Below are 25,967 nucleotides of genomic sequence, written 5' to 3' on the forward strand. Positions count from 1 at the left end.
ACATTCATAATTGAAAAAGTAAATGAGATATCTAAATTTTTCTTTTTGATTTTGAAAGCATTAGTCAAGTTACATAAAGTAGTGCAAAAGAATGGGCTCAAATTTGATTGCAAAGGTGATTTCTAGAAAAGGGGTAAATTTAAAATTAAGCCCTTACGTCCACAAAAGGCGCGATATACAATAAATAATAAAATAAATAGGAAGGCTTGAAAATTGTACCAAACCTATTCTTTTAGTTTCTTTTAATTGGTGATAGGTCTTTCAGTGTACAGGGTCCCAAATTGTGGAACATTAAACATCAGAGTTCCCCCACTGCAGATAGTTTCAAGAGTACTAAAAACTCACCTGTACTGATTGCTGCTCTGTTGGGCCTTTTTAAAGGTATTATTTGTTTTGTATATTTAGTTTTTTTGTAAAGTGCTTTGATAAGGTTCTGGAAATGCGCTATATTAAGTGTTGTTTTATTATTATTTATAATATACAGAGTGTCCCAGAAAAAATTACCGAGTGAATAAAATTGAACGTAAGTCACAATATAGACATCAGAATCAAAAAATTTAAAATGTAGCGCATAGCATATTTTGTTTTGCATCACATACGAAAATTTGATTTGATTCGGTTGACTGGTTCGAAGAAATAAATGATTGCATAATGCGTGCATCAATGCAGTTCATTCCAAGTTTGATCAACAGGGGCTTTTTTCATACTCGCTCACTGCTTCCTAAAGTTTGTGTATCTCATTAAATTTTGTCCACATTATCTATTAAAATCCGACGGCCAGTGGCGTAACTCCTATGGGCTCTGGGGGGGCGTGCCCCCGGGCACCCGGGCTAAGGGGCACCCAAGCCTGGATAGCCTTTGACACGATAGTACTTTGTTATAGGAAAGAAGTGGAAACCTTTACCCACCATGCATTGAATTACTCTTCATTTGGGTGCCCCTTCAACACAAAATTTTTCGCGCGCTTCGCGCTCGCATTGCAACATAGGCCTATAAATTGTCATTTTAAAGACCTAAATTCAACTTGATTAAATACCAAATTAGTGGTATTTATGCACATTTCGCGCGCCCGCACTCAATTGTTGGCAATCTGTTAGGAAGAGGGGTATTTTGTATTCTTGCCCCTGGGCGCCATATGCTACGTCACTGCAGCTAGTGACGAGTCTCCAAAAGTAAAGACATTAGAGAATATGAAAACATTTTGTTTTATGAACATGAACTGCATTGAAACATGATATAAATTTAATCTGAAACACTTCGTAAGTTATTCGGTAGATCTATGGCTTTCACTACTAAAATTGATTAGCTCTGCACCATGTTGGTCAGGGGCACCCGAACTACTTTCGCCCCCGGGCACCCTGACCCAAAGTTACGCCACTGCCGACGGCGTTATGTCATTCATGCTTTCAACGAAGATGAATAACAGTTTGTCTGAGAAAACTTTCATTTCTGGAATTGGAAGCTCTCCAGCTTTAATTCTTTAGGTTGTGCAAATATATTATATTTTAACTTTACAAAGAACATTTGAGCCAAGAATGACAATGATCAAGTAATTACAGCTTTACGTGTCTTATTGATAGCATGCAACCTTAATGTTGAAGTTTTAAAAGAATTTAAACTTTGCATTACAATTTCTTAGAAATATTCCGAAAACATTAATGTGTGTGAGCAATTTTTAAGCCAGTTGGAATTCTTGATGTAGTTATTCTTTATGCAACATTTATATCAACATTAACATAAAAAGATAATACCGAACATCATCTTACATGCAAGCCTTCATTTTCAATATCGTGCAGGTTTTCAAATTTGAACAAAACCTAATTAAATGTTTTTCAAGAAACATGTTGCTTAAAATTAAAAAGAATGACGAGGATTTCATAAAACAAAATATGAAGCCCATTGACAGTTTAACCAATAGTGCGCGTTGTGTTAAATGATCTTTCTTACGAATTTGGAATGAAGTGAATTGATTATGCGTTATGTAATCGCTCATTTCTTCGCGATCAGTCAACCGATTCCAACAAAATTAGCGTATAAGATGCAGAATAAGACGGGCTACACGCTGATCGTTAGATTTTGGATTATAATGTCTATTTCTCGACTTACGTCCAAATTTATTTGCCCGGTAATTTTTTCTGGGACACCCTGTATAACAAAGCACATAAATGTTTATGAAATAAAACTTGTCTTCAAACACTGCCCGGGATTCACTGCAACCATGGTCACGAAAACACTGCCAAAATAGCTATACGTTCGGTTTCTTTAACAAAATTACAAAAATAACTTTTTAATAAGACCAAGGTTAAAATATAGAAAAGGCAAAGAGGAACTGAGCATTTTACGGCCTTAACAAAAAAGTATCGATTCAAAGAAATAGCGGCGCTAATCTCGTTATTTTATTCACCGAGCCTAATTTTCCATACTGAAATAAAATAAGGGCGCTATTTACATTATTTAACGGGTTTTAACAGCATCAGGCAAGCATGGTAGGACTAATGGTATAGCTTGCAATCAAGGATGACAGTCATTAAGGGATCTAAAATGAGCGTTTATTGCGTTTCGACAGTATTTTTTGTGGGACATGAGAGCACCTCAGACCTATCGAATTGCATTCTGAATACGAAGCATGTCTTTCTGATATCAAATAATTTTCATTTTTGAAAATCACAATATAATACAAATTTTACGACAAATTATAAAAATTTGATATTTTTCAAATTTTTGATATATAACAGTCCTCGAAGTAAATTATATAAATCTAATGACATATTCTTAAAGTGTATGTAGCAGGGAGGAAAAGCCGACGGTCAATTGAAAATTTTGACCTTTCATATTGAAGATATGGATTTTTTCCCAAAAGACCTAATTTTTTTGGTGTTTTGGGAAAAAAATCCATATCTTCAATACGAAAGTCCAAATTTTCAATTGATCGTCGGCTTTTCATCCCACCTACATACACTTTAAGTATAAATCATCAGATTTATAAAGTTTACTTCGAGTACTGTTAAATATCAAAAATATCAATTTTAATCATTTGCCATAAAAAATGTGTATTAGGCCTACATTGCGAATTTCAAAAAATCTAAATTATTTGATATCAGAAGGACATTCTTCGTATTCAGAATGCAATTCGATATGTCTGATGTGCTCTGATGTCCCATAATAAATACTGTCCAAACGTTCATACCCCAGCCCTTAAAGCATTTAGTTACTGAGAATTCCATGTAACTCATGCGATGAATAATATACAATTGATCGATAAAGCCTTTCCCACAATGCATTGTTCTATGTATGAAGAGAACCATTAAAGCCACAAATATAGAAACTGAAACTCAAGATATCGAATCGTGGACATCAACCCGGGGGGGGGGGGTGTCTTCAAAAAAAATTGTGCCACCACGCAGACTTTCTATACCTACTTTTTGTTGTTTTTGCTACCCATCAGTATACCAATTTTTTCACAAAAACTCACTGACTCACTCAAAATGCACCCAAATTTTCCCTAATTGGGCGCTTTTAGGGGAATTGTAGACTTAAAAAATGCACCTAATTGGGCGCATTGGTCTCCACTAAAAACCTACCAACCGATATACTGAAATCGCTGAAAAGGTACCAAACCGTGGCACATCCCGTATACCTTCAATCAGGAAGAACCCCTCCCCCGAGACGTCAACTAACTTTGACAAATTTTCGTCAATAAAAAAAAAAGAGAGAGTATAGTAGATTGTTTACTCCATATAATCATGGTGGTTCAATGAATATTCATGTGGAAAAATCTAATATTTTTTAATATATTGGGTCATTTTTTTCCTAAATTCCGAAGATGAAGTTCAATGAATTATATGCATCATCTCATTTCGACAATTGCTTGTTATTTGTCTCTTCCTTATACCTCGTCCTCTATAAACAACAACACTTTTGTAAAACGTACTACTCATCCCCGAAATAAATCAAGCAAGTTTTCAAAGTATATGATTTGTAGAATGAACTTTTGCAAAACATCAAAGTGTTATTTTTCAACAATATATTGATTTAGATAATGAAAATCGATTTTTGGTTGCTTTGACCAACAATACCTCGTCTACCCTTAAAGACATAACTTTTCAGTGTTACGTCTGTACAATATTAATTTGTCCACCATTTTCATGACATCTCAAAACATGTCCTCTATTTAAACATTATACCAAAGAAAATTACATGTTACTCATTTCGGTAACAAATGGACGGTTAATTCTGCCCTCAATAAGAAAATGTAAGTGACTTTGGGGTATTATAATTCTTCCACTCTTTCTCATGTTCTTGCTTCATGATATTTTGCTACCTCTTCATTTTCTTCATCAAACTATTACTCTTCTTATTAGCAAAAATAATAATATAATTTTCAAATCAGGTTAACGACATAATAAATAGATATATAAATACATAGATAAATAACACTACATAAATGGGATTGTCGAATATCAGCAACGCAGACACTCTACACTAGACATTCATTATGTGTAGGGATTGCCTTAATTTGCATGCAGATTTCCAACGGTTCGCTGCGCACAAAGAAATACTTAGTAGTTGAAAAGTTGAAAAGACTTATTGAAAGCAAGGACAGACTGGAAGAATCGAATTGCAAACGTGTGTGGTGCTGAAATTTGCTGACCCGGCCCTGACAAGCATTGCAAGTTATATAGGACGTGGTATAGCTCGGTGAGTTTTATTATTTAGAAGAATTACTAGTAAATTATAATAATTTTGGCTGCTTAATAATAGTAAAAGCTTCAATATTACTATAGATGTGATGCAACGTAGGTTATCTTTCTGGTATGGGGGTGTGGGTTTACGCGGGGCTAATCGTAGTCACAACAAAAAGTAAGTAGCAGAACCAATTACCATGATTACTACAACTTTTCGTATTACCCGAACACCATGAATATCTGTAATTGGCACATTGGCACAAACTCATTGAAGGCAGCACTGGTTACCCGAATTAGCCAGCGAAAGGAGCAGGATCGACTTAAAGGGGGTACTACACATCTGGCCAATTTTGTGCCTGTTTTTGCATTTTTCTCAAAAAATATAGCGCATTGGTGACAAGTAATATATGTATATTATAAGGGCAAGGACTACAACTACTGCATTGCTCGAGAACTCTAGCCAAGAATTTGCTCACCGATAGCTTCACATTCTAGGCTAGAGACCTTTGCATTCAAAATCTAGTCGGATCCGCTGAAGCATGACACCGTGTAAAGCAATGGAAGGTCAGAAGTAAACACAGCCGATCACGACAGGCGATTGCATCAAAAATGTTGCTAAAATTACACTTCAGCAAAATTTTAGACTGTCCAAAATACGCAAATCTTGCTCAAAAGATACAGTTGACTCATCGAAATAACTTTCATTCAAATTTCAACATTAACAGAATAAATAACCTCCGGCGTTAAAAATTGCACCGCTGTCCGACCGAAAAACCATAGTAAAGTACTCTAGCATCGAATGCGTAACTATCGTGTGCAAATTCGAAGCTAGAGTTCTCGAGCAACTACTGCACTGGAAATTTTTATTTCAGCACAGACAACAGTTGTGGAGTTATAGTCAAAAATGAGGGAAACCCAATATTTGATCAATAAATCAATAACTACTTGCCTTCAGTAGCTGAATTTTCAGTGCAGAAGTTGTAGACCTTGCCCCTATAATATACATATCTTACTTGTCACCAATGCACTATAATTTTTGAGAAAAATGCAAAAATAGGCACAAAATTGGCCAGGGGTGTAGTACCCCCTTAATAGCCTATTATTATGCGTACACCATGTTCTTCTGGGTTGGGTTGAGAATATATCAGTCTGGACACATCACACTTCATGTGTGATGTGTCCAGCTAATCTATACAAAGACAGTGTACACGGATAACCTGGAGGAGCTGTCAAAAATACACATCTTTCAAAACAAGGATAACTGCACCCATTATGAAAATTCACACAAACCCATCATTTTCAAAATACATTGAAACCCCTTATTCCATTTTTGAAAAATATGATCCCAAATGTTTTTCTTACTTTGTCAAGCAAAAACCAATTTCCAGTTTGTCAAATTCATGTCTCAGAATGTTTATATTTTGTAGACTGATAAATGTTTCCATATATTGCACCCAAGTGTCAGTGCTAAACCCCTCATGTGGAGCAAATAATATTACAAGAAGTCAATTTGACCAAACACATAATAGATTAGGCTGTTCTTCCCCATCCATAATGTGTTTTGAAGCTTGACCAGGCAACATTTTCCCATCTACTCAAGGCTAGATGACAGCATATATCATAATCTGATTGGCTTGACACCATACATTATACACATGGTAGCCTAAAGTCAAGCTCTTTCAGTGAGTATAGAAATCTCTGTTTCCAGTGTATTGAAAAGCACATAGTTGGTGAAGTGCATCAAAGAAATAAATTGGTTTTTTTTAAAGACTTGATACAGACTATTAGGTTACATGCTGTACATAAAGGCCTACAGGCTGCAGTTTACCAAATGAAAATGGTGGCAAGTTTGATCAGAAGAATTTATGTGGTGGAATTAAAACATTTATACATCATTTTTGACAACAAATGTCAACCAAATTATTATTTTAAAAGGATATTCTTACAGAAGGACTTCTCCTTAGCAAGTTTAGCCACAAAAGACATTGGTGAGTAAGTAAGTAAACCTGCTGCACATGGCCATGTCATGGAAAGCATGATTTCCTAGTTTCCATGTTGATACCATTTTCCGCGTGTAGGTTGTTCTGGCTGATTGTCTGGCTGGGATATTAAAATATTTGAAAATTATGGTGAAAGATGGAACTAAGGCTATATTTGCATCAGGGTCCCAAAGAAATTCATATACCTCAAGTAAATAAACCCTTAGAAGCCGTCTAAAACTTGCATCCTCGTAGGAGTAGCGTAAAAGTGAAAGTGAACTAAGAGAGTGTTCAGTTAACTTTGGTGTGTGGGGGTGTGTGTGTGTGTGTGTGTGTGTGGGGGGGGTGTTTGACGTCCCTCCATTAAGAGCAACATCTGGGCACACGCTGATTTTAATGCTTAAGACTTGTTTATCATGGGCGTAGCCAGCTTTCTTGGTGGGGGGGGGGGTATAAATTTCGGGGCAAAGACATTTTGAGCAGGTATCAGTGGGATACATACATATACCCTTTTCTTATAGAGACTGTATAATACATGTAAAGTCGTGCGAGCTTAAAAGAAAATTGTATATTACACTATTCTTGCCCATGATAGGGGTAAAAAGGGGCTTTATTGTATTGTATTGTGTATGTTCTGGATTTTTAGTGTTTTCTTGTTAAAACATTTTGACCCCTCCTCCTTTTTGGAGCACTACATTTTTTTGACAGCCTCCATTTTGCCCAGCCTCCAAAGTATTTCCGACCACTCCCTAACACTGAGAATGAGATGGTGGCTCTGAAAAGAGTTGTTTAGGAGGACTGTTCACTGAAACTGAGTTGGTGGCTCTGAAAAGAACCCGCCTGCTGAAGCTTGCCAGTTTTATACTTGTTCAATGGTAAATCCGTAATCTGTAGAATCGTGTTGTATTTTGTTTCTACAGAGCAACACAAAGACCACGATGTGTTCGAGACTCCTCTTCCTCTGCGTCTTACTGACCGCAATCTCGGTCACTCATGGTCATGATCTTCATCTAACCATTCTCCATACAAGTGATATCAGCTCCAGATTTGAGCAGGTCAACAATGAAGGTACTGAGTGTACAGATGAGCAACTCAAGAACGGTACGTGTTATGGTGGAATGGCGAGGATTGCAACATATGTGAATGCGACCAGAAGGGAAAGAAAAGGCAGGATAAATGTGTTGCTGTTGGATGCTGGTGATATGCTGATAGGGGACTTCTACAACGTGTATAGAGGAATGCCACTGCACAACTGATGAATAAAGTGGGCTACGATGCCATGGTAGGTATTACTCCATATTCCAAAATAATACAGTGCAAGAAATAATTTTGGTATACCCTGCGCACAAGTATAACCCTAACCCTAACCCTACCCTACCCTAACCCTAACCCTAACCCTAACCCTAACCCTAACCCTAACCCAAACCCTAACCCCAACCCCAACCCTAATACTAACCCTAAAACACATGATGCGCAGGGTAAACCAGAATTATACCCAGTGCAAAATGGTTAAAACTATGATTTTCTTCCACTGTGTTGCCAAACTCCTGTTTTGGTATGCGATTTTGAAGGTTTTCACTGCGAAGTTTAACACAGACACCTTCGACCATAACACGACTAATTCACAGTTATTTGTTATTGTCCAATTAATGAATTATCCAAAGTTAGCAAACCGTGATGTTTCGGGTCAACTATCATATACCTCTAGATTCCTATCCATAAAGTACAAACTGATTGTTTAGCTTCGAAGCAGTGTTTGAAACACTTTGAAAGTACATGTAGAAAGGCTGTCACTGCACGCGTTAAAGAGATTTACAAAAAATCTTATAAAATTATCAATCATTTCCATTGAAAATTCGAATTTATATCGTTTGTGATATCATTGAATCATTTAGTGAGTCTGCTTGGTTTAAAAGTAATGTAATCCCGGGATTTAATCCGAAAACAGGAATTGCATGTACATAATACTATATTGGTTTTATTTTGAATTTAGTAAGATTTCCACATCTGTTAAATTTGCGGGATTAATGGTAACGTAAAAAAGGGTATATTTATCATAAGGAATATCACATACTTAGACACTGCCCCAATCAATACAAGACATTTGTTTCGTGAAAAATCTGTGACCGGTTGAAAAAGCCGTGAAAATTCTCCGTTGGATTACATACATTACACGGAACACGGATGTCTATCCCTTCCTAGTGAATCGATAAAAACGCACACTTTCAGGGAAATTTCAAAATGTACCCAAAGGTCTCATAACAGTAACAAATGGGGCACTTTTACGGCGATAAATCCTGCCATGGTTCTGATAATAACATCACGCCTTCTCACCGATCCGGGGTGCGTAGGGGTGCGTACGCAGGTGTGGAAGGGGGTACATGCCTCCCCACCCATAAAGTACGTTACTACTTGTGTACTGACCCAGATATGAGTGTTTGAAATCCTACTCTCTGTGATGCAGAGTGAATTCTCCTCAAAAGATGCCCACAGTGATCGCGGTGATGTAGTTAAACTGGATTTCACTTTTTCTAGGCACCATTTTAGAGCGGGGAATTCACTCTTTTACTGTACAGTATTATACTTTTTCCTAAGTTGAGTAAGTTTGACAATTTCTCATTACGTTTGGGGTTTGGAAAGAACCTTCTGTTAAATCATGCATGACTCAATTACAAATCTCTACATCCCTTTCTTCTTGTCTATTGATATTTTGAATAGTGTTTTTCTTTCTCTAATAGATAGCACCCTGATCGATTCTTCCTGCATATCAATATGCTTCATTTACATTACATTACAGAGATCGGACACTAATCCCTACCATAACAAACCATGTAAAGGTGATATAACAGGTCTATATTACAGGATTAGATTAGTAAACTATGATCTATTTGCAAGTATTATAATATATTGATTGAGCAGGAAAGATGTGATACTATTTTTTTTTTTTTTTTTCTAGTTGCCGGCGTGCGATATTTTTTTTCCTAGTCAACATTTGCATCACATAATACATTTACATGATATAGGCCTATGAGGCTGGATTGAGCTGTGTTCAGTTTTATACGGCGGATTTATTGCCATAATTATTACCTCTTACTTAAGGGATCTAAAATGAGCGTTTATTGCGTTTCGACAGTATTTTTTGTGGGACATGAGAGCACCTCAGACCTATCAAATTGCATTCTGAATACGAAGCATGTCTTTCTGATATCATATAATTTACATTTTTTGAAAATCACAATATAATACAAATTTTATGACAAATTATAAAAATTTGATATTTTTCAAATTTTTGATATATAACAGTCCTCGAAGTAAATTATATGAATCTAATGATATATTCTTAAAGTGTATGTAGCAGGGAGGAAAAGCCGACGGTCAATTGAAAATTTTGACCTTTCATATTGAAGATATAGATTTTTTCCCAAAAGACCTAATTTTTTTGGTGTTTTGGAAAAAAATCCATATCTTCAATACGAAAGGTCAAAATTTTCAATTGATCGTCGGCATTTCATCCCACCTACATACACGTTAAGTATAAATCATCAGATTTATAAAGTTTACTTCGAGTACTGTTAAATATAAAAAATATCAATTTTAATGATTTGCCATAAAATGTGTATTAAATTGCGAATTTCAAAAACCAAAATTATTTGATATCAGAATGACATTCTTCGTATTCAGAATGCAATTCGATATGTCTGATGTGCTCTAATGTCCCAAAATAAATACTGTCCAAACGTTCATACCCCAGCCCTTAACAAAAGAAAAACAAATTTATTCCAATTAAAATTCTACCAGGGTTCGAACCCACAACCTTTTGATTAACAGTCGAGATCGAATACCACTACGCCGTGAGTGCTTCTGCCAGAAATGCGTTTGTTCATCATACTTATTGATTACGGAATAAATCGCAAACACACGATATATATATATTACTTGTCTATTACTAATAAATACGTATATAATCTCCAATCTATGCGGTTCCTATGCAAATGTTGACTAGTAAATTAATATAGGCTGCCGGCGGCGTCAGGTATACATAGAATGTTTTTTTTTATGATGATGACATGTATGATGCAAACTCATAGGTTTTGTGCGTTTGGCAATTTGGGAGGGGTGGGGATGGGGGTTCAAAATGACCCCATAGGATTATAAAATCAAAATTTCAATTGCTCAAATACCTCTTTCAAATATATCAAATTATTTACATAAATAAACATAAATAAATAAATAAATAAATAAATAAATAAATAAATAAATAAATAAATAAATAAATAAACGAAAAAAATTGAACAAATTGTAGCGTAGTATTAAAATCATAAATATAACCATTGCTGGCAGGAGGACTCGAACCAACGATATTGACATTAGCAGTCTGATGCTCTACCATTGAGCTATGACAGGATCTAGTGATAGGGGTCGAATTTTTAGCTTATACAGTGTTTGTCAGTGTTTGTCCGCCTCGTGAAAGAAAGAAATATAAAATCTCAATTTTTAATTTAAATTTATTTGATAATTTTCTAACCTATATTTTCTTTAGAGCAGGGACAAATATTTCCCCTTTTATCTAATTTGACCGCTATATAAGAATCTACTTCTTTTATTACTGATTTAATTCCACGATTTGTTCCATTAAGCAATATCAAAGATTAATGTCACACATCTCACAACAGATATTTAGTTGGCTTAGTGGTCTTCCACAGTGCTGTTTAACCTGGAGGTACCGAGATCGATTCCCACCTCTGCCTGCAATTTTTTTTAAAGACTGGGAAATAATAACCTGACATTCGCCGCTGACATTCGTACTTCAGAAGCGGAGTTATAACTTGTTAAACTTTGCTCCTTCCGTAAAAGGGTACATTATTTTGGCACTACATTATTTCTTTTTTTTTTCACATTACTGGTATTAAATATCAAATGGTCATAATTGGCGGTCACTTCAAATCATCCCCAACTGAACTAGGTTCAGGAATTTCCTCTCATTGTTAATTGTTGGTTAACCCACCACTTGAGAATAAAGGACTATGATAGGTGCAACAGGATTACCTACGGGATTATCTCAAGGATATAATTCTGTTCTCCATCCTTTTCTTACATCTTCTCTGATATGTGCTAGTGTCAATGGTTATTGTTAAAAGGCAATAAGGTGTGTAATTACAATATTTCCTCTGAATAGGAAAGACTCTCTACATCGAGTTATGTATGCTGGTGGTTCACAATACTGTTATTTAAGAGAAGGTATCTTCCAAATCCAAATCCAAATGTTCTTCCCAAAGTTTTCTTTGGTCACCCATTTCTGCTCAGGAGGAACTTATAGATCATCCGTTACAGGTCTCTTATAGAATGTGTCTTATGCCACACACACAGGCAGTATAAATAACTCATTCAATCAAATTGTACCCAACATTGTTTCCACCAAAACACCTGTTATCAACTGTTTTAAAGTTAACATTTGACAACTATTAAATGAGTTGACTTCTGACGTCATGCGCACGCATCATTACAATTTCCGTTGTGTTTTGCCTAGCAGTATGCGTGTGCATAATAGTTTGTTCTGGGCCCGTGCTTTTAAAACTCCCGCCACATCATAAAAGTAAGGCTATTAAACAGTTAGTGGTTGTACGCAGTTCCCTTAAAGGCCGCTATAAATATCTGGATAACACATTAAGTTGGGAGCTGTACAAAGTTTGGTGGTATAGAGGTGAACATTGACTTGATTATATTTTAAGCCTACTTAATTGGGTTGTCCTTGAAAGTTTGCCTGGTCAACTGGATCCCCCTTTAAGCATATCGAAATACCAGTCCCTTGCCTTTGTTGATAAACATTGAGTTCAACTCATCTAAATTATCATGATTTTGGGACTGAACACAGGTTATTTCATGTTTTATACTGATTGTCCCATCATTGGCATTATACTGCCATGCGCATGGCTTTAATTGAAAACTGTTCAAATGGGTATAAAAAGGAGAAGGAGAAAATTACTATTGGAGGTAACGCTGTCAAAAATTGCTCTAAAACTTTAAGTGCCGTGTAACGTAGCGTTTTCATTGTTTTGTGATTGCAGACAATTGGTAACAGCGAGATAGCAATAAGCCCAGACGATTTGGCGCCATTTCTGCAGATGGCAAACTTCCCAGTGGTTAGTGCTAACTTGGACGCATCACAGGAACCCAGTATTGATGGGCTCTTTAGTAAGAGTGCAGTTAAAACGTACTTGGCTAAAGATGGCAGCGAGCTTAAGGTCGGCATTGTCGGGTATGGCATGGAGCGTATCAATGAAATTGCAAATGTCAGTAAGTATAATGTTCGTCATTGAAAGGTCTTTCAACTATTATTAAACTTTACCATACTGTCCGAGGCTAGCTATAATGTAGTCATTAATCTTTACCTTTAGAGGTGACAATCCTGTTTTGTTGATGCCCAACCACAAATCCCCGAGCATTCCCTTGGAGGCACTTGCCAATTAACAGTTTCCAGTTGACATACAGGGCAATAGTTCATGCAACGATATTTTATGGCATAGCCTATTTTGTAAAATAAATTGCTATATGCACAAAATTGTCAGAAGATAGAGGTTATCCGTGTTCTATAAGCTGCATATCCTATCAGCGACTGCTATACCTTGTTTAGGACTTTCAAAAGAAGTACCTGCATGTGCAACTATGAATGTTTCATGGTCATGTCCCAATGTCATGCAGGTAAATCCCAGGTCATGCATTGAATTGGTTTGAATGAGGAATACTACGGGAACCAGCTCCTTGTTAGAAGTCACACACTCTATTGTGAGCAATTGGTGTATACTTTTCATGTTACCTCGTTCATTCATTCATTCATTCATTCATTCATTCATTCATTCATTCATTCATTCATTCATTCATTCATTCATTCATTCATTCATTTCCTTGCCCCTACAACATGCATATCTTAATTGTCACCAATGCGCTTTAATTTATGAGAAAAATGCAAAAATAGGCACACAATTGGCCAGGCGTGTAGTACCCCCTTAATGATAAATTGGAAAGATAAATTTAATAGTTGACGGTGGCAGAAATAAGAAGAAATAGTGCATTATGCATTTTAACTTTATTTGTTTAAATGGGAAATTAATTACCAAGTAGAACCTGAAAACAACAACAACAACAATAGCAACACAACGAATGGGCGACCATGCGAGGTACCATTTCATATGCAATACAGCACTGAATGCCTTTTGGCATGCGGCTATACTGCAAAAACAGCAGAGTAACACTTAATAAACACTTGAACACTTTAATAGCTAAGGTTAATACGGTGAAGGTATAGAGGTGTTAATTTACAAACACTAAAACGTAAATATGAAGGTGTTTATGTTTTTTAATACAACTACACAAGATAGTGTCAAAAGCGTGCTCTAACACTATCTTGTGTTAATAATAACAACATTTTTCATATTTTCACACGTTTTAGTGTTATCAAATTACTTGTTATCCTATACTTTCACTGTACAAACCTTAGCTATTAAAGTGTTTATTAAGTGTTGGTTTTGCCTTTTGCAATGAGTGATCTAACTTTCTCATGAACAGATGTTTTCCTAATAAAATAAGAATCCATTCTTTTTTAATAGTGAAACCGAATATTAACCCTTTTTTCTTCTTTTTTTCTAAAAAACAACAACAAACCGACAAAAAAAAAGCGCAATGATTTATAGTGCGCTACGCACAGGCACAACGCCTAGAAGTTGATCCACAAGCTGACCACTACGGCCCCACAACATTTCACAAACCATTAAACAACAAAACAACACAGGGATTTGCAGCTAAGAAGCGCACACCCTGGACATTCCACAATCGACTTGCGCAGACAGGATCAGCTCCCCGAGTTCCGTACGGGTTACAACAAAACAATTAGCAGTTAATTCCTTGTCCAGGGGAATTTCGAGCTAACTCAATATTACACGAGAGCATACTAACCACCGCCAAGGTTCGAACCCGCAACCTCTCGCACCAAAGTCTAACGCCTTATCGATTGAGCTAACTTGACTGCTCCAAGTGTAAAAATAGTACATGTTATGTTATACATGTAGAATCTACAGGTATATAACATAACATGTACTACAGTGTAGATACTATTAATCTAAATACCATTAATACTATTAATCTACTTGGAAGAATATTGAAAGAAACCACATATTATTGAGTCATTGTCTTTTGCAATCTTGACAGGAAACGCTGAATTCACCAATGTCATCGAGGCGGTGCAAGCAGAGGTGAATGCTTTAACAGAGGCTGGAATAGAGCACATCATCTTGCTAAGTCATCTATGGGGTCCTGGAGATATCTCACTGGATCTGGAGGTTGCACGTACAGTTAAAGGAGTGGATATCATAGTCGGTGGCGGAGTCAACTATTTCCATTTTGATGGTAAGAAATACTTGAGTATAGTCGAATCCCATTTCACGCATTCCTACACCTCAATGGAAGCCAAAACTGGGTCCCCGTAGTGACTAAAAATATGAAATGATGCGTCCTTGGCGGGGATTTTAAACTGCATTTCATAACCCGTGTTACACGTAGACAATAGAATGATGAAAGTTCACAACACGTACACCATAACAAAGATTTTTAAACGGCTTTAATCCACCCAATTGGGCAGTCACAACACCAGTTTGGTGCGCCGGGGACTCAGTCATGGCCGACTAAATTCTGACCATCACTTGGCTCGTGGGATTTGTTTATATGAAGAGTTTGGTTCCAAAAGGCCTTAACTCTGCTTTGTGTAAAACTCATTTGAAGATATTCCTAAGATTAGCAGTAACCTTGCCAATGTAATAATATTGGAACACCAGAATTATATTTTTTGGTTATCTTTAAAAAAGATAAAAGCAAATCTCTTTAACCTCCCATGTGTGAAGAAGAAAGTTGTAAATGTAAAAGATTTTTTTTGTTCCAAAATGAGCTAAATCCAATAGCAGCCATTTTAAATCTTTGCATTAGAGAATTTTCAAATGATGTTGAAAATAGTAAGAAAATAAGCTAACCGTTACAAATGTAATTTAAACGTTAAAATGTTAAAATATACCAGACAAATGAGACACAAGGCCGCTATTGGATTTATTGCCCTTTGGAAACAAACTCTTCATATCATGTCTTCTAAAGAAAACTTGCAATCTCTGCTTTGGTGATTACCAGTAGCAGTAGATAATCTTTTTTATTGCTTTGGTAATGATTACCCAGCAGATACAAAACATTTTACTGAAAACGTTTCATTGTTGGGTTATATAAACTTTTAATAGCATTTAAAAACACATTTTTGAAAACGTGATACAAAACTTTATAACATAATGTTATTTAAGAGTTGACAAATTATTTTGCAAACTTTGTTGCCAAATATATTTTGCAGTAACATTTGGACATTTGTTAAATGTTGGTCTAGTGTTTTTTAATATAAAACGTTTTAAAAATGTTTGACATAAACCGACATTTAAATAAAACCAAAACTTGTTTTTTAATACGAATCAGGCGTAATATGATTTTCTCTTTTTGTAAAATAAAATTAAATGTTGGTATTTATACAGCGCCTTTCACGTGTGTACATGTACCAAAGCGCTTTACATTTATTCCGCTGTCGTTAGAATATGTCAGCTGCCATACAATACCCAAGGCATGCTCATACCTTTGGGTGGCGCTCAATGGACAATATTCATAACAGCTCCCCATTTCACACCTGGGCAGAGAGAGGCAGGTAAGGTAAAGCGCCTTGCCCAAGAGCACGACACGATGGCGCCGCCGGGGCTCGAACTCGCAATCCACCGATTACAAGGCAGAGCCCGTACCGCTGCGCCAACGTGCCCCTAACGTGACCCTATAAGGTCACACACAGGAATCTGATGTTTTTAGAAGGTCATTTTCTGCTGCCTACCAACTGCTCTGCAACAATGTCGCTCTTTAATTACACAAAGTTTAAAAACGCTATTGTTCTCATTTAATTTTTTTCTACTATAAGGTTGTCCACCAGATATTGAAGAAGCTTGTGATTCGTATCCCATAATAGTTACTCCCGATCACGATCCCGAAGGCAAAGTGCTCGTCGTCCATTCACCAATTTGGGGCAAATACATTGGACGTCTGAATGTGATGTTTAATAAGAATGGCTCAGTATCTGAATGGTATGGCAATCCTGTGCTCTTAGATTCGAGTATTGAAGAAGGTAAGTATTTAGGGACCGTTCACAAACACTTGGGGGGGCTGATGCAAAAAAAAGGGGGGCTGAAATTTTTGACCCTCCTAAGGGGGGCCTTAAAAAAATTGACCACAAATTTTCCTGGGAAAATTGAGTTTATATGCTTTTCTATGGGGTTGACCCATAATTTTCATGTCAAAAAAGGGGTGGGGGCCCTGAAATTTTTGAGATCTGAAAAGGGGGGCGAAAAATTTTTGCGATGAATTTTTTTTGCATCAGGCCCCTCCTAACAAGTGTTTGTGAACGGTTCCTTAAATTGAGATATTTGCGGTTTCTTACTTGAAAGCTTATACTTTTATACTGACGCTGGTTAAATCGATTTAAAATAACTCGACTGTTCATTAATAAATCTCTCCTGATCATGCCGATTTTAGAAAAATACTGCACTACTCGATTTTGCATTAAACGAACCATACTTATTATGTTTTGGCAAATGAAACATAGCGAAATCTTAATCCTTTAATTAGAGGCAACTGGATTGAATTAAAAGTCTTATTTTGATATCTGGCCAGTGTTTGGAAATACATGCAATAAAACTTGCAATTTATAATTAAAGAATTAAAAAGACCAGTTTGAGTCTGACGTCATATATCAATTGAACTCGGGCTGCGGTATGTGTCGTGGCGATGAACTGCTGAACTCGACGGTAAATCAGGGCGCTGTATGGTTAATTTTACACCTGCAATATACAAACCATCTCAAAAGTTAAGTCTTCATAGTCGGAAACTTTCTTTTCTGAAGGCACCATGTCATGCCTAGAAAAGTTGCCTTTCTTACATAATTTTTCTCCATTTTATGCGATTCCTTTTCTCCGATCGGCACCAGATGAATCGACCTTTCTTTTATGCGCTATTTACTAATCAATGGTCGTTGGGAGTTTAATTGACAGTGACGTCAGACGCAAACAAATCCTGTCTTTATTTATAGCATGCTTACAATTACAGTCATTAAATTCACAAACTTGGCGCAAGGCTATAGCATTTAAAATCAACCCGGGGAATTGGCTCGAAGCCTAACAACAGGATATTGAGGGCATGTAATGCCTACATGAATTACCAGGGATTGGGAAATATACTTAAATGTATTTTAGCCTGAAAATGTACAAACCTGATCATTTCCCCACGTCCCCCTGGATGGGGGAGTGCTTTAATGGAAGTACTAAATATATAATGCATTTCGAATTCCAATTTTTGTTTCAGATCCCGAGTGCTTAGCCGATATCAGAGAACTCATTGAAGGAGCGCCAGCAGAAGAGGCCAACGAAGTAGTTGGTCGTACACACGTGCTCCTGGAAGGTTACCCCCGGTATTCATGCCGAATGGAAGAATGCAATATGGGTAACCTGATAACGGATGCCATGGTGTGGAAATGGGCCACGTTATACGATGGAGAGGAGGAGCTGGAAGGATGGACCAAAGTTGCTACTGCTGTGTTTAACTCGGGTGGAATACGAGACTCCATTGAACAAGGTAGTGTGCTCATCTCTTTCAAAGACAGGATTTGTTAATAAATACCTACTTACATACCTACCAGATAGCATCATGCATTTCTGGACCTGCTGTCTGATGTAGCAGGTAATTTCATATGGACCGGTCCTTGGTAGCAACTTCGGCTTCCTCCACAGACCACCTGCTGCCAAGTCTATCCTGGTTTTCCAAGTTGCCCTAGCGCATCCATGTCTCCTTTTTCCGCGTATGGAATTATAAAAATAGTGTTATTGGGATGCGACTCTCATACATTCTCAACAGATGAGCAAACCACTGTAAGTGGGGCTTTCGAATGAGCTTCTGTTGCTTTGTCATAGATCTTACGAAGTCGTTGGTGATATACTGATATGCTGTGTCAATTTCCTTTGGGTTCTCGTATCAAATGCAGCGATATAATAAATGACATATAAAATACTGACTGTTTGCTTGAAATGGGCAGCAGGTGTTTTTGAATATTTTGTTTCAAAACATAAGTAAATAAAAAATGACATTTAGCTGCAGTTAAATAAACTGGTATAGTTTTGTTGGGAGGCAGATATATTTTAAAAATTAAAACAATTTCTAATTGCAATTTACAAAGCAGATTTGTTTGACCTTTTTCATCAAAGTCAGAAGAAATTGGCCAATGTTGACCTTTGACCTTTCACTAATAACTACAGACTGATAAGTCGTAGATAGTTCAAACTATGTAATTTCTGCAGATAAATTCTCGAGTATGTTTTAATCAAGTTTGAACAATTTTGACCCTTATATAAACTTTGACCTCTGAATTCTGAGATTGCACAATATGGCTCAATGTGGTTTTCCTAACAAGCAATAGGAGTGCATACTTATACCAATTATATTGCTTATATCACATTTTTGCGGTCAATTGTTACTTACAAGATGACTTTTTCTGCAACCTCATACTCTAATTTCGGTTATTCCTTCATGTAATTTTACACGATATTAGGGTTAGGGTTAGGGTTAGGGTTAAGGTTAGGGTTAGTTTAGGGTTAGGATTAGGGTTAGTGTTAGGGTTAGGATTAGGGTTATGATTATGATTAGGCTTAGGGTTAGGGTTAGGATTAGGGTTAGAGTTAGGATTTAGGTTACACGAAATAATTACATGAAGGATCGACCCTAATTCCACACTATTTATTGTTCTGAATGGAGTCCCTACACATTTATTTTTGATCCTAAAACTATTCGCTTTGATGAGATAATTATTGTTAATTTTTATTAGGTTATATATATTATCACTTTGAACAGACAATCTTATGAAAATGAATAATTTCCTTTTTATTTTAACAAGTAACTAATTAAATTGAAAAGATCTCCAACTCATTATTTGACAAGACTATCCATTTCAATTAGAGAAATATCATGTCCCCCTTCGAATAATCTTGTTAAATTTGAATGGGGGAGGGGGAGGGGCTAGATTCCAGTTTTGGAGTGCGTAATACAGTACTATAATATGTCAATACCGTTATACACTTCTGACACCATTGTTATGTTAAGGGATGTGGAATGAGCGTTTCGACAGTATTTTTTGTGGGATATGAGATCACATCAGACATATCGAACTGCATTCTGAATACGAAGAAAGCCCATCTGATATCAAATAATTTTAATTTTTTGAAATTCGCGATACAACACAACTTTTATGACAAATTATTAAAATTTGATATTTTTAAAATTTTGATATATAGGCCTAACAGTCCTCGAAGTAAACTCGAAGGTCCGTATGCACAAAAGAGTTAGACCGGGTCTAAAGTTAGACCTGGTCTAAGTTGATTTTAGTTCCATCAGGAATGGTCCTTTACTCTTATTTCCTTCCTAAAGTAGCTAGCAAATTCTAAAGATTTAAATGCAGAGTTCAAAAATAATACAAAATATCTTAAGCAAATGTAAAGGAAAATGTCCTTTCTCCTGGGACTAAATTCCACTTAGACCAGGTCTAACTTTAGACCCGGTCTAACTCTTTTGTACATACGGACCTAAAAATCTAATGATATGTACTTAAAGCGTATGTAGCTGGGAGGAAAAGCCGACGATCAATTGAAAATTTTGACCTTTCATATTGAAGTTTATACATTTTCCCCCCCAAAACACTATTTTTTTGGTGTTTTTGGGAAAAAAATCCATATCTTCAACACGAAAGGTCAAAATTTTCAATTGATCGTCGGCTTTTCATCCCAGCTACATACACTTTAAGTACATATCATCAGATTTATAAAATTTACTTCGAGTACTGTTAAATATCAAAAATATCAATTTTTAATCATTTGCCATAAAATGTGTATTACATCGCAAATTTCAAAAAAAAAATCAAAATTATTTGATATCAAAAGGACATTCTTCGTATTCAGAATACAATTCGATATCTTTGGGGTGCTCTCATCTCCCACTGTCCAAACGTTCATACCCCATCCCTTAATATCGCTAAACATAATTCTACATATAATAAGACACGAAATTAAACACTATGTATTTTCTAAGCACCATTATGCCATTTGATTCTGTATTTTACTTTGCACAGGTAACATAACGTACCATGACCTGGTCAATGTCCTGCCATTTGGCAACACTCTTGATATAGTGGACTTAGAAGGGAGGTACATCCGGGAAATGTTGGAGCATTCTGCTGCAGGTTATTACACTTCAGGACAATTTCTTCAAATGGCAGGTTAGTGTGTATACACTGTAAAAATATTTTACTGAACACTGAATAAAAAGGTCACAGCTCAACAGTTGAGTAAAAAAATACTCAACATTGAACTCATTATATAGGTCACAACTCAACAAATGAGTAAAAAAGTACTCAATGTTCAGTAAGTTTTTACTCAACAGTCGAGTTGTGACATATATGAGTTAATGTTGAGTAATTTTTTACTCAACTGTTGAGCTGTGACCTTTTTACTCGGTGATGAGTAAACTAATTTTACAGTGTACTGAATGAGTCAAGAGATCATATCATGATATAGATGTTTGAAAAGTACATCATTTTGCAAACACTTGACAGGTTGTCGCTAACCACTACGGCCCCACATCATTCCATAAACCATTTAACAACAAATCAGGAACTTTGTTGCTTCAAGAGTGCACGTCCTAGAAATTCACAAATAAGCTTCGCAACCAGGATCAGCTCCCCGAGTTTCGTACGGGTTACAACGAGATAATTAGCATTAGCAGGGGAATTTCAAGCTAACTTAATTTTTCCACGAGAGCGTACTAGGCACCGCCAGGGTTCGAACCCACAACTTCTCGCACCATAGTCGAACACATTATCGATTGAGCCAACTTATCGATTTGAGCTAACTTATCGATTTGTGCTAACTTATCGATTTGAGCTAACTTATCGATTTGAGCTAAACTGATTTATACAAATTATTTTTGTATTCAAGTTCCCGACATTCTAGAATTTTTGACTGTTCTAGTCAAACTTATTAACTGGAATGTCAAATTATTTTTTAACCCAAACACTCCCAGATACTACTAAATACTTCGTGATATATCCACTGCGCACACATGTATATAACGTGATGCCATGACGCAATCACCATAAAATGATATATACACATGATTTCGTTGGCCGGGCCAGCGAAATTCGTGGCTGCCGATCACCGCTTACTGCAAGCCACATGAGGGGTCTCGGGTTCGAATCCAGACAACAACTTCTTTCTTCATCTTTTCTCTTTATTCCTTCTTAGGGCGTGAGGGTTAGAGTATCAAATATTTTGAAAAGTGGATGTTTTATATTCATGGACGTACGTTTGGTAGATCAACTGTATACAACACAAATCCACGTGCATGCTCTCTCTTTTTAAGCCGTGTGCAGGGAAAAACACTGGGTCAATAGCCTCTTCAGAAAAGTAAAAAGAAATAAAAAAATCATAGTATTATTTATTTATTTTTATATTGCATTTATTATCATTGCATTTTTACATCTCCTGTGTCAAATGCTAACATAATTTACTGTTTTGTTTATTATTGTAGGAATGCGAGTAACCTACGACGTATCAAAGGACCCGTATGACGACAGGGTCGTAGAGGTCATGATAAGCTGCGCAAAATGCGAATATCCTCAATTCGAGCCTTTGGATGACGACGAGACTTATACTATCGCCCTCCCATCATTCCTTGCGGATGGTTACGACGGATATGACGTCATTGCAGAAAATGCTGTTAACCGACAAACAGGTTAGAAAATAGCCATCATTACGAACAGACGATCGGAATGTTTTTGTGAATATTCCCAATTATCCAGGTTGATAAAGATAAAATTAATATTGAATCTATTCATGCTGTATGGACCCACTAAACAAAAAAATGTCTTTAAACCGTTATAAATGTCGGTTTATATACGTTTAAGAGAAAAATAAGAGGGATGGGGAAAGAAATTAGGATCAAGAGGGAAGGAAAAGCAACAGAGAGGAAGCGTCCCCTCAGCACAATCTCTCTCGATTGAAGTTTATTTATGTTTATTAAGTTTAAACACACTTCAATCGAGAGGGAAATTGCACTCTAAAAAGATTGAAATTTCACTCTTTGCACAGTGAAAATTTTACTATATGTGATTTTCACTCTTGGTAGATTGAAATGTCAATCTTTTCGATTGACCCGAAGAGTCACTCCGAGGAGGATTGACTTTTTCACTCTTTGGAATTAAGAGAGTATATACACTTCAGAGAATTTGTGATTGAAATTCAAATAACTCAGAAAGTACGCTTTTTGTGAATACGCCCGCAACAGAGATGTTTTTGTTACTTGTCATGGCAAATGAGGATGGGAATAGAATTAAATTGTCAGGTTTTATGCTTCTATCAGAGATTCTTCAAATACAAGTGTTTAAAATCCAAAAGCATCAATAATTTAGAAGTTCTGGGTCCTGAAAGTCTCTGAAGTGTACTACGGAACTGCCTCTTATATAAATTCGGCTATTCCACTTGAAATTCACACTACCGCTGTGGGAGATTTTGGAAATATCCTCCACAGGGGGAGTATGTTTTTCAAATATAACTGGTCAGGGTTAATAATTTTGAAACCCATACACCCTTGTATTATGGCTTTATACCTATATCTTCCACAACTGGAGTGAGTATTTCAAATGGAAGTACCCAAATTGCTATTCTATTCAAAACTCATACTCCCTCTGCAGATGACTTTAGTTAAATCTTCCACAGGAGTAGTGTGGATTTTAAATGGAATAGCTTGCTCAAATCAAGTCCCATCTGTGGAATCCTTGGAATTTTCCTTTTGAGTTTAATTTTAAGAAAATGCCTTGTATTTAAATGTGACAATAAAATGTTGTGCATAATTTACTGTATTGTGTTTCTTTGTTTATTCTTTGATTAACAGGAGAAGGAGATGTGGAATGCCTCATCGATTATATCGACAAATATACTCCAATTTACACCCCCCTAGAACGACGAATCACCATCATTTCACCCATAGTTGCACCTGTAGATTCATGCCTGGCACCTACCGAAACCAACATTACGACCACCGCTCCTCCTGCGACTACATCATCGGATCTGACGATGATGTTGATGAGTACGGCTGCTGATGCGGCAACATCGACAGCAGCAGCAACGTCGATGCCGGCGACATCATCGATGGCGGCTACGACAATCTCGACCACCACCACGAGACGAAGTGGTGGTGGCGGTAGACCCGATAAGCCGCGGAAAAATTAGACGTTAAAAATTTAAATTAATTTAGTCAAAACGTTGCACGACTTACGACACGAAAATCTTGAAATCGATTAAATTAGAGAGTTGTTTAAAAGAATAAATTAATATCCGTAAGCCGTATGTGCTATTTTCCTCTCTTCTATGAAGCATTAGGCTATTCGAGTTGAAATCCATACACTCACTATAGAAGACATAACCTTCCACACAGTGAGTGTGAATCTCAAATGGGATTACCTGAATTGGTGACTCCATTTAAAAAATATCCCTTGTGTGGCTGATTAAGGTCATGTCTTTCATAGGGGGTGTATGGATTTCAACTGGAATAGCCAATTAGGCCGCAAGTTTCTTAAAGTTTTCAGAAATTCATTTTCACAGCTTTAGTTTCCAACAGGGTTCGTTTAATGTCCCTGATTGCCTGAAAAATGTTGGTAATAAGCTGGTATCGACTTTTTCAGCTAAAAAAGTATAATAGGAATGAATTTGTTTAAGGAGCCTGTGGCCCATATGGCACCATTTCAGGGGTACTTCCACCAACATCCAAGTTTGAATGTCGACTTCCAGACACGCTTTAAAATTCATGCACGGAGATGAGGCCTAACAATATAATTTTGTATTGCCTTTTTTGATCAACTCTTACATTTTTGCAAATGACGTGTCCACGGCATTAAACGTTTAATTAATGGGTTCGGCTGCGTCACACCTATTGTCTCGGACACAATATTTGGTGTAAAGAATAGTGCATTAGCTTTTATATCTTAAGTATAACAGTAAGAAAAAGGCAAATGAGCGCTTTTCAATTTTCAACTTTCATAGTAGGCCTACCATTATTATTAGCAAACTATACTGTTAAAGGTGTATAATGACAAAAACTCGTATTTTTCTAATTATCGTATTAATTAGTGATTATTATATTTAGTGATTTTAATACACAACATAATAATGTATTATAAAAATAAAACACGCTGCTGATTTCAATCAATGTATGTTGTCTATTGAGTTGGATTGTGTGAAAAATATACAGCTATAGGATGTTAATAATTTTATGTAATACTTCGTTGCTATCAGTGTTCTTGTCGCTTAGAGAAACTTTAGTGACCACAACGCAAGTGTAAAAATAAATAAATAAATAAATAAATAAGTTGTTTATACATTAATTGCTTAAAAGTGAAGGATAAGTCACGCAATTTGTCATTTGGTATTTTTGAAATACAAATACAAAATTTGGCAGTAAGGGGCAAGGGTAGGCAAATGCCATGAACGTCGTAGGGGATACCGACCAATTCAGCGCCATCTAGAGCGATTCTGCGCAACCTGTGAAAGTCGTGTTTTCCTTTCTGCTTACCATGCTTACTCATCGGTAAAATAAAAGGCTCGGCACATGGAAACAGTATTACAAAAATCGGAGTAAGTTTAAATTGCTGACCATTTAGAGGTCAACCCTTGATCGTTGACCCTTTTGGTAATAACTCAAAAACGGTACAATCTAGATATGTAAACTATACATTTTCTGACAAAATTTGAACAGGGTGTCAAATGAGAAAGCAAAGTCCCAATTAACAAAATGTATATTTCAGAATAATCCAAAACTATCAAGTTATTGAACAGCAAGGATGAATATAACTGACGAGTTTCTTTTTGTGCCTGGTGTATATTCAAAGCTATAATACGTAGCCAGGAATTTAGTACGAGGGATAAAGCCATATTTTCGTCCCCATTTGCAATTTTTTGTCCCATTATTTGGCATTTTAAGTACAACGTTGCCGTCCCCATTTTATCCCTGGAAATTTGCTGAGGGAAGGCTACGCCGCTGATACGTAATAAAGATTCAGGCTAAAGATCCCTTCGACTTTATGTTTGTATAAAATGACTTTTAAAACGACGCAAACACATTCTGCACGTTATACAATCACATAATGTTCAGA

At 36.4% G+C, this 25,967-nt stretch overlaps 1 protein-coding gene across 1 annotated transcript; it reads left to right on the plus strand.

Moving 5' to 3' along the window:
* The first annotated feature begins 7,780 nt into the window (after window positions 1-7,780).
* On the plus strand, window positions 7,781-25,024 carry LOC140162951 (snake venom 5'-nucleotidase-like). The gene is made up of 8 exons (XM_072186269.1): window positions 7,781-7,946; window positions 12,730-12,958; window positions 14,867-15,064; window positions 16,647-16,850; window positions 18,083-18,352; window positions 20,892-21,038; window positions 22,349-22,552; window positions 23,711-25,024. The coding sequence occupies exons 1-8, from the start codon at window positions 7,920-7,922 to the stop codon at window positions 24,046-24,048; spliced, it is 1,617 nt and encodes a 538-aa protein (XP_072042370.1). The 5' UTR covers window positions 7,781-7,919; the 3' UTR covers window positions 24,049-25,024.
* The last annotated feature ends 943 nt before the right edge of the window (window positions 25,025-25,967 follow it).

This window comes from Amphiura filiformis, chromosome 10 (genome assembly GCF_039555335.1).
Source record: "Amphiura filiformis chromosome 10, Afil_fr2py, whole genome shotgun sequence".
Taxonomy (NCBI): domain Eukaryota; kingdom Metazoa; phylum Echinodermata; class Ophiuroidea; order Amphilepidida; family Amphiuridae; genus Amphiura; species Amphiura filiformis.